Source organism: Salvelinus sp. IW2-2015, linkage group LG27 (assembly GCF_002910315.2).
Source record: "Salvelinus sp. IW2-2015 linkage group LG27, ASM291031v2, whole genome shotgun sequence".
NCBI lineage: Eukaryota > Metazoa > Chordata > Actinopteri > Salmoniformes > Salmonidae > Salvelinus > Salvelinus sp. IW2-2015.
Window position 1 is genome coordinate 37,542,680 of NC_036867.1, and position 13,693 is coordinate 37,556,372.

At 43.5% G+C, this 13,693-nt stretch overlaps 2 protein-coding genes and 1 pseudogene across 2 annotated transcripts in view; all 3 read left to right on the forward strand.

The window, feature by feature from the left end:
- LOC111953375 (unconventional myosin-X-like) overlaps window positions 1–3,144 on the forward strand; it is a 47,836-nt pseudogene extending 44,692 nt beyond the window's left edge.
- Window positions 3,145–3,349: 205 nt separating this feature from the next.
- Window positions 3,350–6,928, forward strand: LOC139022542 (unconventional myosin-X-like). Its single transcript, XM_070435645.1, has 3 exons — window positions 3,350–3,450; window positions 3,569–3,749; window positions 3,931–6,928. The coding sequence occupies exons 1-3, from the start codon at window positions 3,350–3,352 to the stop codon at window positions 4,033–4,035; spliced, it is 387 nt and encodes a 128-aa protein (XP_070291746.1). The 3' UTR covers window positions 4,036–6,928.
- Window positions 6,929–7,089: 161 nt separating this feature from the next.
- LOC111953376 (pituitary tumor-transforming gene 1 protein-interacting protein-like) overlaps window positions 7,090–13,693 on the forward strand; it is a 15,494-nt gene continuing 8,890 nt past the window's right edge. Inside the window, exons 1-4 of the mRNA XM_023972598.2 lie at window positions 7,090–7,590; window positions 10,094–10,146; window positions 12,098–12,206; window positions 12,279–12,381. Of these exons, the coding sequence (XP_023828366.1) occupies window positions 7,500–7,590; window positions 10,094–10,146; window positions 12,098–12,206; window positions 12,279–12,381 (356 nt within the window). The 5' untranslated portion in view covers window positions 7,090–7,499. The remainder of the gene's footprint in view (window positions 7,591–10,093; window positions 10,147–12,097; window positions 12,207–12,278; window positions 12,382–13,693) is intronic.

Here is a 13,693-nt window from a genome sequence, read left to right on the forward strand (position 1 = left end):
CTCCATCCCTTCCTTCCTCTCCTCCCCCTCCTTTCATCTCCCCTCCCCTCCTCTTCCCCTCCAGTCCAGAGACAGCAGGGCTATGCCAGTCTTCAGGATGAAGCGATCCGAGTGTTTAACTCTCTTCAGGAGATGGAGACTCTGGCAGACCTGTTTCCTATCATACGGGGGGTACTGCAGACCTGTCAGGACCTGAGACCTCTCCGAGACGAGGTACACACACATGGCACACACATCATATGAGCACATACTCTTAGAAAAAAAGGTGCTATCGAGAACCTTAAAGGGTTCTTCGGGTGTCCCATAGTAGAACCTTTGGAAGAACCCTTTTGGTTCCAGGTAGAACCCTTTCCACATGGAATCCAAAATGGTTCTACCTGGAACCAAAAGGGTTATCTTATGGGACAGCTGAAGAACGCTTTTGAAACCCTCTTTTCTAAGATTGTATACTTGTGCACATACAGGCACACACACACATACACACACACACACACACATACACACATACACAGGCGCATACGCATACAAACACTCTCCTACTCAATGACTGTTCTTACCGCTCTCACCAGTATACTGTCAGGTGATCAAGCAGACAATCGGAAAAGCTCAAACCAAGTTTATTCACCTAATGGGTCAAACAGCTGAACAGACAAAGACATGTTCCCACCAGAACAAGTAAATATACCCCACTTCAGGTGAAGTCTCTTCCTTTTCTCTAAACATGACTTRTTTGTTGCTAGGCAGGAAGTTAAGTGATGTGGGTAATAAACTGTTCCTTCTCCCTTCATGTGACCCGACCTGACCTCAGCCCACAATTCCTCACTAATCCACAGCTATCCACCCTTATCAGTGACCGCAACCATGTGATTGGCTTTCCCTTACTCAGTAACATTCCAAGCCCCTGGCTCATATCCAGCCTTTAATTGACCCCGCCATTTTACATTCCTCCTCCAGATAACCATTCACTTCTGGTGTAGCAAGTACTTCAAATTACAACCCAACAACTGAAACTAGATTGTGGCCCTTCTCCTTTCCATTGGATACCCGATGTCAAACAATAACATGTTCTGACAGAACGTAAAGGTTCTGCATTCCCCTCTCTCCCTCAGTACCATGAACAAGGATATGTCAAGTTTAGAAGTCAGAACCCATCACAGGTATAGATATTTTTTATTAGTGTGTGTGTGTGTGTATTATGTGTGTGTGTGTATCATGACTGACTCTGTGTGTGTTCTCCCAGGGTGCGAGAGCATTTCCCCAACACAGAGATTGAGCGTTATTCTGCTTTTATCAACGAGTCTCTGAAGAAGACCAAGACCAGGGACTTTATTCCGTCTCAGGAGGAGATCGTGGCCCTACTGGTGAGGCAGGAGATGACAACTACAGTCTACTGCCATGGAGGAGGCTCCTGCAAGATCTCCATCAATTCACACACCACCGCTGGAGAGGTACACACACACACATATACTGCCAGACATACACTCACTGTACAAAACATTAAGAACACCTGCTCTTTGCATGACATAGACTGACCAGGTGAAAGCTATGATCCCTTATTGATGTCACTTGTTAAATCCACTTCAATCGGTGTAGATGAAGGGGAGGAGASAGGTTAAGGAAGGATTTTTAAGCCTTAAGACTATTGAGACATGGATTGTGTATGTGTGCCATTCAGAGGGTGAAGMGYCAWGGCAAAATATTTAAGTGCCTTTGAACAGGGTACGGTAGGTAGTAGGTGGCAGGCGCACCGGTTTTTGTCAAGAACTGCAACGCTGCTGGGTTTTTCACACTCAACAGTTTTTTTTATGTTATCAAAACATGGCTCCACCACCCAAAGACATTCAGCCAACTTGACACAACTGTGGGAAGCATTAGATCAACATGGGCCAGCATCCCTGTGGAACGCTTTGGACACCTTGTAGAGTCCATGGCCGACAAATTGAGTCTGTTCTGAGGGCAACTCAATATTAGGAAGCTGTTCATAATGTTTGGTGTACTCCGTGTATACACATGCACACATACGCACTCACACGTCTCTGTAACATCTCTCCTTTGTATGTGTGTGTGTGTGTGTGTGTGTGTGTGTGTGGTGTGTGTGTGTTGTGTGTGTGTGTGTGTGTGTGTTGTGTGGTGTGTGTGTGTGTGTGTGTGTGTGTGTGTGTGTGTGTGTGTGTGTGTGTGGTGTGTGTGTGTGTGAGGTGTGGAGAAGTTGATCCGCGGCCTGGCCATGAGGGACAGTAGAATCTGTTCTCTCTGTTTGAGCACAACAAAGGTGACGGACCGAGCTCTGGAGAGCAGGGTCATCGTGGCTGACGTCCTGGCCAAGTTTGAGAGGTACGTAACGTGTGTGTGTGTGTGAGCGTGTGTGTGTGGTGTTGCTAACCCTATCTGTGTGTATTCCAGGCTGTCAGGGACTGAGGAGGAGGAGGAGGAAGGACAGTGGAGACTCTATTTTAAACTTTACTGTTTCCTCGACATGGAGAGCATGCCTAAGGAGGGGGTCGAATTTGCCTTCATGTTTGAGCAGGTGAGTACAAGACAGACACACACAGACACACACACAGACACACATACACACACTGCTTGTCCTACTCCGTCACTCAAATTCAATAAATGTCTCTCTCTCACTCTCCCCCTCCTTCTTCCCCCCTTTTGACACCCCTCCTCCTCCTCCCTTCAGGCCCATGAGTCTCTGATTAGTGGTCACTTCCCGGCCCCAGAGGAAACTTTGCAGCAGCTAGCCCCTTTACGGCTACAGTATCTCCATGGAGACGGGGCCAGCCGCGCTGGTGGAGCCTCGGTATGTTTACCCAATAGCGCCTGCGCTCGCGCATCTTCACTCGACCAAACAGGGAGGCGCGGCAGGAGGAGAGGGAGGAGGAGGGCAGGTGGGAAGTGTCAAGGGGGACGGGCAGGATAGAAGGAGAACCCCAGCTTCTGGATGGAAGTCTGAGGCGCAGCTTCAAGACGGGCTCGCTGAAGAAACAGAAGGTGGCGATGGGCACACACACAACAACACAATGCATTTGCATAAACATGCATACACACCATGCTGACATCATACTGCAATATTTTTCCTAGCTGTAGTTCTCAATATGTCCCATAGATGGCGCCTCTCGTAAATCACACATGATCATCTATTGACTGGGGCATCGCATATTCCATACAGAGATATCTTGCCCTATCGCCTCTGATTGGTTTTGGGATGGATTGATTTGTTGGTTAATTTATTGATGAATAATTGATTGAATGATAAATATGTTGTAATCCTGTCCAGGAGGAGAGGGGCAGCAGGTAGAGATGTGGGTGAAGGAGGAGACATCGGCCACAGAGCCCATGTTCTGGATAAATGGACCAAGTTACAGGACTCGCCCAGCACCAGGCTCTGCTCAAATACATGTCCATCGTCAAAGAGTGGCCCGGATATGGCTCTACACTTTCGACGTGGAGGTGTGTGTGTGTGTGTGTTTTGTGTGTGGACCTTTGTGTTTTACTTCTATCTCATCCTCCCCTCCCTTCTCCTCCTCTCTCCGCTTCTCTCCCTCTCTCTCCCTGCAGTGTAAGGAAGGAGGTTTCCCCATGACCTGTGGCTGGGTGTGAGTGCTGACAACCTGTCTGTGTATAAGAAGAGGGAACCCAAACCTCTGCAGACGTTCCAGTATGAGCAGATCACCTTCTTTGGAGCTCCACAACCCTGCACCTACCAGATCACTGTCGACGGCAACGACTTGTTCTTCCACACTCCATTGGTAAACACACACACATATTCTGGAACACACACACACACACACACACACGCACTGCATCAGTCACAACAAAACAACCTCACACAATGGAAGAGGAATAACCCGAATATACTGCACAAAGACACTGATGTGTTCTCTCTCTCTCTCTCTCTCTCTCTCTCTCTCTCTCTCTCTCTCTCTGCAGGTGATGGAGATTGCTAAGATCATGAAAGCCTACATCAACATGATGGTGAAGAAACGCTGCAGCATCATGTCTGTCTCCAGCGTCGCCAGCACCTTTGTCAGGTGATCAACCAGCAGCCAGTCAGAGCCCTCTATTCAACAGTACAGGCCTATCAGAGAGAGGCKGGAAGTGGATACAATCCACGGATTGGTCGGTCAATTGTTTTTTGGTGGAGTCAGCTGATCTTGGAGAGGGGTAACCACAAAACAGCGGACAGTCAGGGATCTAAAATGGCATCCGATTTCACAAAACGAAAAGGGGATGGACACTGCAGCTAACTATTCTAGACTTGGGAATTGGGTGGATTGGGTTAAATATCTGTTTGTTAACAATGAGCATGGAAAATGACCCATTTTGGGGAGGACAACTCCAGCACCTCCCAACCCCCAGTTACCCTGCATGTCACTGTCTTACAGACAGCAGGTCCAGCGAGCACATTCTAACTCAACCTTACTTCATCTAAATCTTATCTTATTATTACTTATTACTCTCTCTCTCCTCTGTCATCCCTCTCTCTGTTCTCTCTGGACCAAACCCATACCAACGACAAGCACAATAGCCCAGTCAAGCCATACCACCCGCAAAGCCCTGTCGCCCCCTTCTCAACCCCAATAACACACCCCCAGTCGCAGTCCCAACACACTGCCAGCTAGGAGAGATCAAATGAAGCCTGTTACTATTTATATCTTCCTTCCTCTGTCTCTTACCCTCTCTCCCCCATTTGATATAACTCTCTCTTTCTCTGTCTGTGTGTCCCCTATTTTGCCTGCTTCACTCTCTTTACAGTTAAGTGTTAATTTATTCTCTGTTGCTTGCTTGCTTCCTTTCCTCTCTCTTTCTCTCACTCAATCTCTCGTTCATCTGCTGTTACCGTGGTGACTGAGATAAAGGACTCACTGTGTTTTGTGTTTTCATCTCGGGGTCAAATCAGAAAATCAGGTCCCTTCATCAGACTGCACAGTACTTACTTCCTGTGTCAAAGGATGTGACATCACATATMGTCAAAGGAAGTGGCCTCATACAAACCCCCTCAGAGAACCAGGMCTGGAGGCCCATCCAGGGCCTTTTCCCCGGATCATCCTGACTCAGAGGCTCTTTCAAGGGGTAGCTGTCTGTCTCGGTCTGGGGGGAGGCTCCATGGGAGGAGAATGAAAAATGTTGACTACAAGATCAACCAAGGGAGATTGAGAGAGCTTTCTCCTATAATATGTCTACATACTATAAACATCACATATATTACATATTCATGTCCAACCTACACGTACACACATACACTAATCAAACACTTATTGTTTTTGTATGTCGCACCCATAGGAACCCTACATAGATTTTGGTGGTCACTGTACTGTATGTATATAAATACCATTATAAATGCCATTTGATAAATTTATTGTATGTGTAAACTAAATGCGAATGATCAGAGATATTCACTGCTGTATGTCTAATATGCCAACGCACCCTTATTCACTAGCAGTGCCATCTGACTAAATCACAGCGATATAGAGGGGTTTCACTTCTTGATGTAGAATGGGTAGAGTTCAGTCGCGGCGGCCATATTGGTAGGGCGGTTTGGGATGGTTGCCTACATGCGTTTCTCTGTGCTCTAGTGAAATGTAGCCTTCGTATCAACCTTRTGGCTCACGTTTCCATATCGGTGGGTACTTTTTTTTTTTTTTTTAACATGAGGAATCTACAATCTTGTCTTCTCTACCCATTCTTTTTCTATGCTATTTGACTGTTCTCCAGTTCATGTGTGAATAGAACCTGTTTTAAGTCATGTGACTAGTGTACTGTACGTTCCCAGTGTCTCCCCTCCTGCAGTGCTGTGTTTGGAACGCTACCGTGAGCGTGTGTATCTGTGTCATAARGCAAGTGACTAACMAACTACCACACCGYGGGAAGAAGGGAACCAWATGAAYAAAAGAAAGAAAGTGTGTTGTTGAGAAATAAGAGTATTATCTATCTGGATAACCTTTATAAGAGAATGGTGTTGTGATTGTGATTTTAAATGGGGAAGAGTTTGGGAATGGAGGAAGGGAGGGAGAGGGGAGGATGGGGTATTTATTTGTTATAATTATTGCAGAGGGAGGGAGGGGATATGGTTACAGTATGGAATTCTGTGAAAGAAGAGAAGATCACACATTGAGGAGGTATGCTTCTAGGGAATAGGAATTCAGAATTCTGGGAACATGGGGATTTTGTTTGTTTCTGACTGTGTGTCGTCACTGCTTGTGGGCCTAAGCCCCCTGGGGGACCAGTCTATAGAATCAGAATTATTGGAAAAGACATTCCAATTCAGAACAACATTCCATCCTGTGTCCCAGTGGACCATTTGGAATGACTGAAAAATCCAGTTTTTGCGGGCCAGTGTAGCCTATATGAATACATGTTTTTGGCAGACAGGTCGGAATGTCAATTATCGTCAAATCCAGTGAAATTCGGGAACTGTGTCCTATCTAGGTATTCTCTTTCAATGGCCCTGCCTCTCACACTGCTAGTACACTGATCTAAGGCACTGGAAGTTGCTGAAGAGAAGAAGGCTCATAATATTGGCTGGAACTGAGCAAAAGGAATGGCATCAAACACATGGAAACCATGTATTTGATACCATTCCATTGATTTTGCTCCATTACCACAAGCCCATCCTCCCCACTTAAGGTGCCACCAACCTCCTGTGATCTAAGCTCAGTTTTGCGTTACACACCCAAATGGTAAGGGTAAGCTGATCCTAGATCTGTGTCTATGAGCAACCTCTATACCGGGATCCTTTTCCAGCCGCAGGCGGCCAGAGTAGGGCCTGACTGTAATCTGTCATGGTTCATATTAATTATTATCATTATATATTGAAACATTGTGATTGTTTTGAGAGAGAAAAAGAGAAAGAGAGAGAAAATTGTTGTTGTTCTTTTTTTTGTAACTGGCTTTACAAACTTATGCTTTAATAAATTATCGGAAATTGTCCAGTCTTCTCTTCTATACACGCACGCACGCACGCAGTCACACACTTACGCACGCGCACACAGCTAACATGATTGTTCTATTTCAGCTAGGGTGACCACATAATGGTCCATATTTAAAATACACAAATGCGGGACAACGGAATGTTTTTGCGGGCCAGTGCAGCCTACATGAATACATGTTTCTGGCAGACAGTTCGAAATGTCAATTATCATCAAATGAATAGGAAGTCTGACTGAAATACGCAACAAATCTAACTTTTTTGGTAAATTAGTGGTGTTTTAATTTGTTGATAAAATACGGGACAGCAGACAAATGGCCAACATTTGGGACTGTCCCGTATTCTGGGACATGTGGTCACCCTAATTCCACATGTCATTGGTTGGGCGCGCGCGGGGAGAAAGGAGGACAGACCTTTTTGCTTTATCTCAACATCACTTCAAGGGTTTATTTTATTTAAACGGATTGCCTCTCTCGGTGTTGTTACTTAAATAAGACAACTTTTTCAACTCAAGAGTAGCGCCATACACGACGGGATATTTTACTGTCAGATTTAAAAGTTTCAATAAAAGATGGATTTGAGGAGTTTAGTAGGCCTACCTGCTGTTCTGCTACTCTTCGGTTTAGTCGCTGTGTTCGCGCAAACTGCCGCACCAAGGATAGGTGAGTTAGTGACACTTATTTTGTTGTTTTTCTTAACCATTGATTTATTGTCGCTTATAGATTATTTTGATCTATATGACAACATTATATTATAGTTAATTATGTTGGCTCTAGTTAGTCTATGACGTCAATCACCGAAAATACAGCTGGTAGTGGAGTTCTCAAACCAGAATGTCCCCGATTTCACGTTGAAGCCTATTTCACAGTGACTTTGCCTTTAGGTAAAACAGAAAATGACTTAATGCTTGTTTTCAGTTCCTTTATAATGGTGTAATTTATACTTTCATCAACCTCAACATTTATATTATTATATTCAGATAATGTCTCTTTCATTTCAAGTGTCATTAGTACATTAGTAASGTATTTGGCCTTTTCACTGTTAGGGAGTTGGCTCTTGCTTTCTGCTAAATGCTTGTGTAACTGAAACCTTTTAGCAGAAACGTTGGAGTGTTTTCAGTTCCTTCTCAGACACATTTCAGTAGCTATAATCGTGACTGGCTGGCCCATTTAACTGTTAAGTGTTTGGGTGAAACCAGTTAAAGTCTCCAAAGAGACACCTGTTCCATGTCTTGGAAGAATCCTTTAGCCTTTTAGCCCCATAGAAACCAGACTACCAGGCTTCCCCTTCTTATCTGGAGCCATAGAACTAACAGAATGTACACAAACAATTCTGTGGAATCATACAGTCAAACAACTAATGAAAATATCTTCAGTAGGCTAGGTCTTGCTGCAAGTGAGAAGGTTTTATTACTGCCTCGAACTGCAGTTGTTTAGTATTAGAGGTCGACCGATTATGATCTTTCAACGCCGATACCGATTATTGCAGGACCAAAAAAAGCCGATACCGATTAATCGGCCGATTTTTATTTATTTATTTCTAATAAAGACAATTACAACAATACTGAATGAACACTTATTTTAACTTAATATAATACATCAATAAAATCAATTTAGCCTCAAATAAATAATGAAACATGTTCAATTTGGTTTAAATAATGCAAAAACAAAGTGTTGGAGAAGACAGTAAAAGTGCAATATGTGCCATGTAAGAAAGCTAACGTTTAAGTTCCTTGCTCAGAACATGAGAACATATGAAAGTTGGTGGTTCTTTTTAACATGAGTCTTCAGTATTCCCAGGTAAGAAGTTTTAGGTTGTAGTTATTATAGGAATTATAGGATTATAGAATTATATTCTCTCTATACGATTTGTATTTCATATACCTTTGACTATTGGATGTTCTTATAGGCACTTTAGTATTGCCAGTGTAACAGTATAGCTTCCATCCCTCTCCTCGCCGCTACCTGGGCTCGAACCAGGAACACATCGACAACAGCCACCCTCGAAGCAGCGTTACCCATGCAGAGCAAGGGGAACAACTACTCCAAGTCTCAGAGCGAGTGACGTTTGAAACGCTGTTAGCGCGCACCCCGCTAACTAGCTAGCCATTTCACATCGGTTACACCAGCCTAATCTCGGGAGTTGATAGGCTTGAATTCATAAACAGCAGAGCTGCTGGCAAAACGCACGAAAGTGCTGCTTGAATGAATGCTTACGAGCCTGCTGGTGCCCACCATCGCTCAGTCAGACTGCTCTATCAAATCATAGCCTTAATTATAACATAATAACACACAGAAATACGAGCCTTAGGTCATTAATATGGTCGAATCCGGAAACTATCATCTCGAAAACAAAACATTTATTCTTTCAGTGAAATACGGAACTGTTCCGTATTTTATCTAACGGGTTGCATCCATAAGTCTAAATATTCCTGTTACATTGCACAACCTTCAAAGTTATGTCATAATTACGTACAATTCTGGCAAATGTTTCACCTGGTTAATATTGCCTGCTAACCTGGATTTCTTTTAGCTAAATATGCAGGTTTAAAAATATATACTTCTGTGTATTGATTTTAATAAAGGCATTGATGTTTATGGTTAGGTACACGTTGGAGCAACGACAGTCCTTTTTCGCGAATGCGCACTGCATCGATTATATGCAACGCAGGACACGCTAGATAAACTAGTAATATCATCAACCGTGTGTAGTTATAACTAGTGATTATGATTGATTGATTGATTGTTTTTTATAAGATAAGTTTAATGCTAGCTAGCAACGTACCTTGGCTTCTTACTGCATTCGCGTAACAGGCGGGCTCCTCGTGAGGCAGGTGGTTAGAGCTTTGGACTAGTTAACCATAAGGTTGCAAGATTGAATCCCTGAGCTGACAAGGTAAAAATCTGTCGTTCTGCCCCTGAACAAGGCAGTTAACCCACCGTTCCTAGGCCGTCATTGAAAATAAGAATGTGTTCTTAACTGACTTGCCTAGTTAAATAAAGGTGTAAAAAAAAAAAAACGGAAAAAATCGCAGTCCAAAATCACCTATTTCCGATTGTTATGAAAACTTGAAATCGGCCGACCTCTATTTAGTATGTTATGAACTACTGAGCTAATGTTTTTTTTCTCCCCTCAATCAACTTGTTTTCTCTCCCTCCCTCTCAGTGTGTGAGACTAAGAATGGAACAAGCTGTGAGGAATGTCTAACGATTGTGACGGTGAGTCTGGGATTAGTCTAGCACGCGAGTGAGGCACACTTTGGGTTTCCTGGTCCTGATTCCCTCACTATACCTCCTGCTCATGGGTCTAACAGGGTCACAAATGTGTTCTGGTGCACATGAATCAGCATATCAGCTCCACTCTCCACACCTGTCAGACAGGTCGGGGGACAAACTTAACACACACCTCTCTCTCTCTGCCCTCATTTCTCTCTCTGCATCCCTCCATCCTTGGCATTGTGAACTCTATACCTGCCAATCCTGAAACCCCTACCCATTCATAGTTCACATATACAGTTGAAGTCGGAAGTTTACATTGACTTAGGTTGGAGTCATTAAAACTCGTTTTTCAACCACTCCACAAATTTCTTGTCAACAGACTATAGTTTTGGCAAATCTGTTAGGACATCTACTTTGTGCATGACACAAGTAATTTTTCCAACAATTGTTCAGACAGATTATTTCACTTATAATTCACTGTATCACAATTCCAGTGAATCAGAAGTTTACATACACTAAATTGACTGTGCCTTTAAATAGCTTGGAAAATTCCAGAAAATTATGTTTTGGCTTTAGAAGCTTCTGATAGGATAATTGACATAATTTGAGTGAATTGAAGGTGTACCTGTGGATGTATTTCAAGGCCTACCTTCAAACTCAGTGCCTCTGCTTGACATCATGGGAAAATCAAAAGAAGTCAGCCCCCCAAAAATTGTAGACCTCCACAAGTCAGGTTCATCCTTGTGAGCAATTTCCAAACGCCTGAAGGTACCACGTTCATCTGTACAAACAATAGTGCGCAAGTATAAACACCATGGGACCATGCAGTCATCATACCACTCAGGAAGGAGACGTGTTCTGTCTCCTAGAGATGAATGTACTTTGGTGCGAAAAGTGCAAATCAATCCCAGAACAACAGCAAAGGACCTTGTGAAGATGCTGGGGGAAACAGGTACAAAAGTATCTATATCCACAGAAAAAACGAGTCCTATTTCGACATAACCTGAAAGGCCATTCAGCAAGGAAGAAGCCACTGCTCCAAAACCGCCATAAAAAAGCCAGACTGCGGTTTGCAACTGCACATGGGAACAAAGATCGTAATTTTCTGAGAAATGTCCTCTGGTCTGATGAAACAAAAATAGAACTGTTTGGCTATAATGACCATCGTTATGTTTGGAGGAAAAAAGGGGAGGCTTGCAAGCCAAAGAACACCATCCCAACCATGAAGCACGGGGGTGGCAACATCATGTTGTGGGGGTGCTTTGCTGCAGGAGGGACTGGTGCACTTCACAAAATAGATGGCATCATGAGGAAGGAAAATGATGTGGATATATTGAAGCAACATCTCAAGACATCAGTCAGGAAGTGAAAGCTTGGTCGCAAATGGGTCTTCCAAATGGACAATGACCCCAAGCATACTTTCAAAGTTGAGGCAAAATGGCTTTAGGACAACAAAGTGAAGGTATTGGAGTGACCATCACAAAGCCCTGACCTCAATCCTATAGAACATTTGTGGGCACAACTGAAAAAGCGTGTGCGAGCAAGGAGGCCTAAAAACCTGAGTTACACCAGCTCTGTCAGGAGGAATGGGCCAAAATTCACCCAACTTATTGTGGGAAGCTTGTGGAAGGCTACCCAAAACATTTGACCCAAGTTAAACAATTGAAAGGCAATGCTACCAAATACTAATTGAGTGTATGTAAACTTCTGACCCACTGGGAATGTGCTGAAAGAAATAAAAGCTGAAATTAATAATTCTCTACTATTATTCTGACACTTCACATTCTTAAAATAAAGTGGTGATCCTAACTGACCTAAGACAGGGAATTATTACGAGGATTAAATGTCAGGAATTGTAAAAAAACTGAGTTTAAATGTATTTGGCTAAGGTGTATGTAAACTTCCGACTTCAACTTTATTTGCGTTATGTTGACATGTGTGTCTCTCACAGTGCCTGTGGTGTCAGAAGACTAAGATGTGTATCACGTACCCAGTCAACACCATCCTCCCCCCGCACGCCCTCTGCCCCCTCAACGATGCACGCTGGGGACGCTGCTGGGGTAAGAAAACAAACACACGCACACCTCTGCTGGAGTAGGAACTAATGTTGTGTGTGTGTGTGTGTGTGTCAGTAAATTTCCAGTCCTTGATCATCGCCATGGCGGTGGTGGGTGGAGTCATTATCATCGCCTTCCTGGTCTGCCTCTTCCGCTGCTGCAAGTGTGAACACATCGGGTATAGTGCTTATAAAAATTATAGTTTACATACACCTTAGCCAAATACATTTAAACTCAGTTTTTCACAATTCCTGACATTTAATCCTACTAATAATTCCCTGTCTTAGGTCAGTTAGGATCACCACTTTATTTTAAGAATGTGAAGTGTCAGAATAATAGTAGAGAATTATTAATTTCAGCTTTTATTTCTTTCAGCACATTCCCAGTGGGTCAGAAGTTTACATACACTCAATTGGTATTTGGTAGCATTGCCTTTCAATTGTTTAACTTGGGTCAAACATTTCGGGTAGCCTTCCACAAGCTTCCCACAATAAGTTGGGTGAATTTTGGCCCATTCCTCCTGACAGAGCTGGTGTAATTGAGTCAGGTTTGTAGGCCTTGCTCACACGTGCTTTTTCAGTTCTGTCCACACATTTTCTACGGGATTGAGGTCAGGGCTTTGATGGCCACTCCAATACCTTGACTTTGTTGTCCTAAAGCCATTTTGCCACAACTTTGGAAGTATGCTTGGGGTCATTGTCCATTTGGTAGACCCATCTCTGACCAAGCTTTCACTTCCTGACTGATGTCTTGCGATGTTGCTTCAATATATCCCCATAATTTGCCTTCCTCATGATGCCATCTATTTTTTGAAGTGCATCAGTCCCTCCTGCAGCAAAGCACCCCCACAACATGATGCTGCCACCCCTGTGCTTCACATTTGGGATGGTGTTCCTCGGCTTGCAAGCCTCCCCCTTTTTCCTCCAAACATAACGATGGTCATTATGGACAAACAGTTCTATTTTTTTTTTCATCAGACCAGAGGACATTTCTCCAAAAGTACAATCTTTGTCCCCATGTACAGTTGCAAACCGTTGTCTGGCTTTTTTATGGCGGTTTTGGAGCAGTGGCTTCTTCCTTGCTGAATGGCCTTTCAGGTTATGTCGAAATAGGACTCGTTTTACTGTGGATATAGATAATTTTGTACCTGTTTCCTCCAGCATCTTCACAAGTCCTTTGCTGTTGTTCTGGGATTGATTTGCACTTTTCGCACCAAAGTACGTTCATCTCTAGGAGACAGAACGCGTCTCCTTCCTTCTCCAACATAACGATGTCATTATGGACAAACAGTTCTATTTTTTTTTCATAGCACAGAGGACATTCTCCAAAAGTACAATCTTTGTCCCAGTACAGTTGCAAACCGTTGTCTGGCTTTTTTATGGGCGTTTTGGAGCAGTGGTTCTTCCTTGCTGAATGGCCTTTCAGGTTATGTCGAAATAGGACTCGTTTTACTGTGGATTAGATAATTTTGTACTTGTTGACTCAAGCAT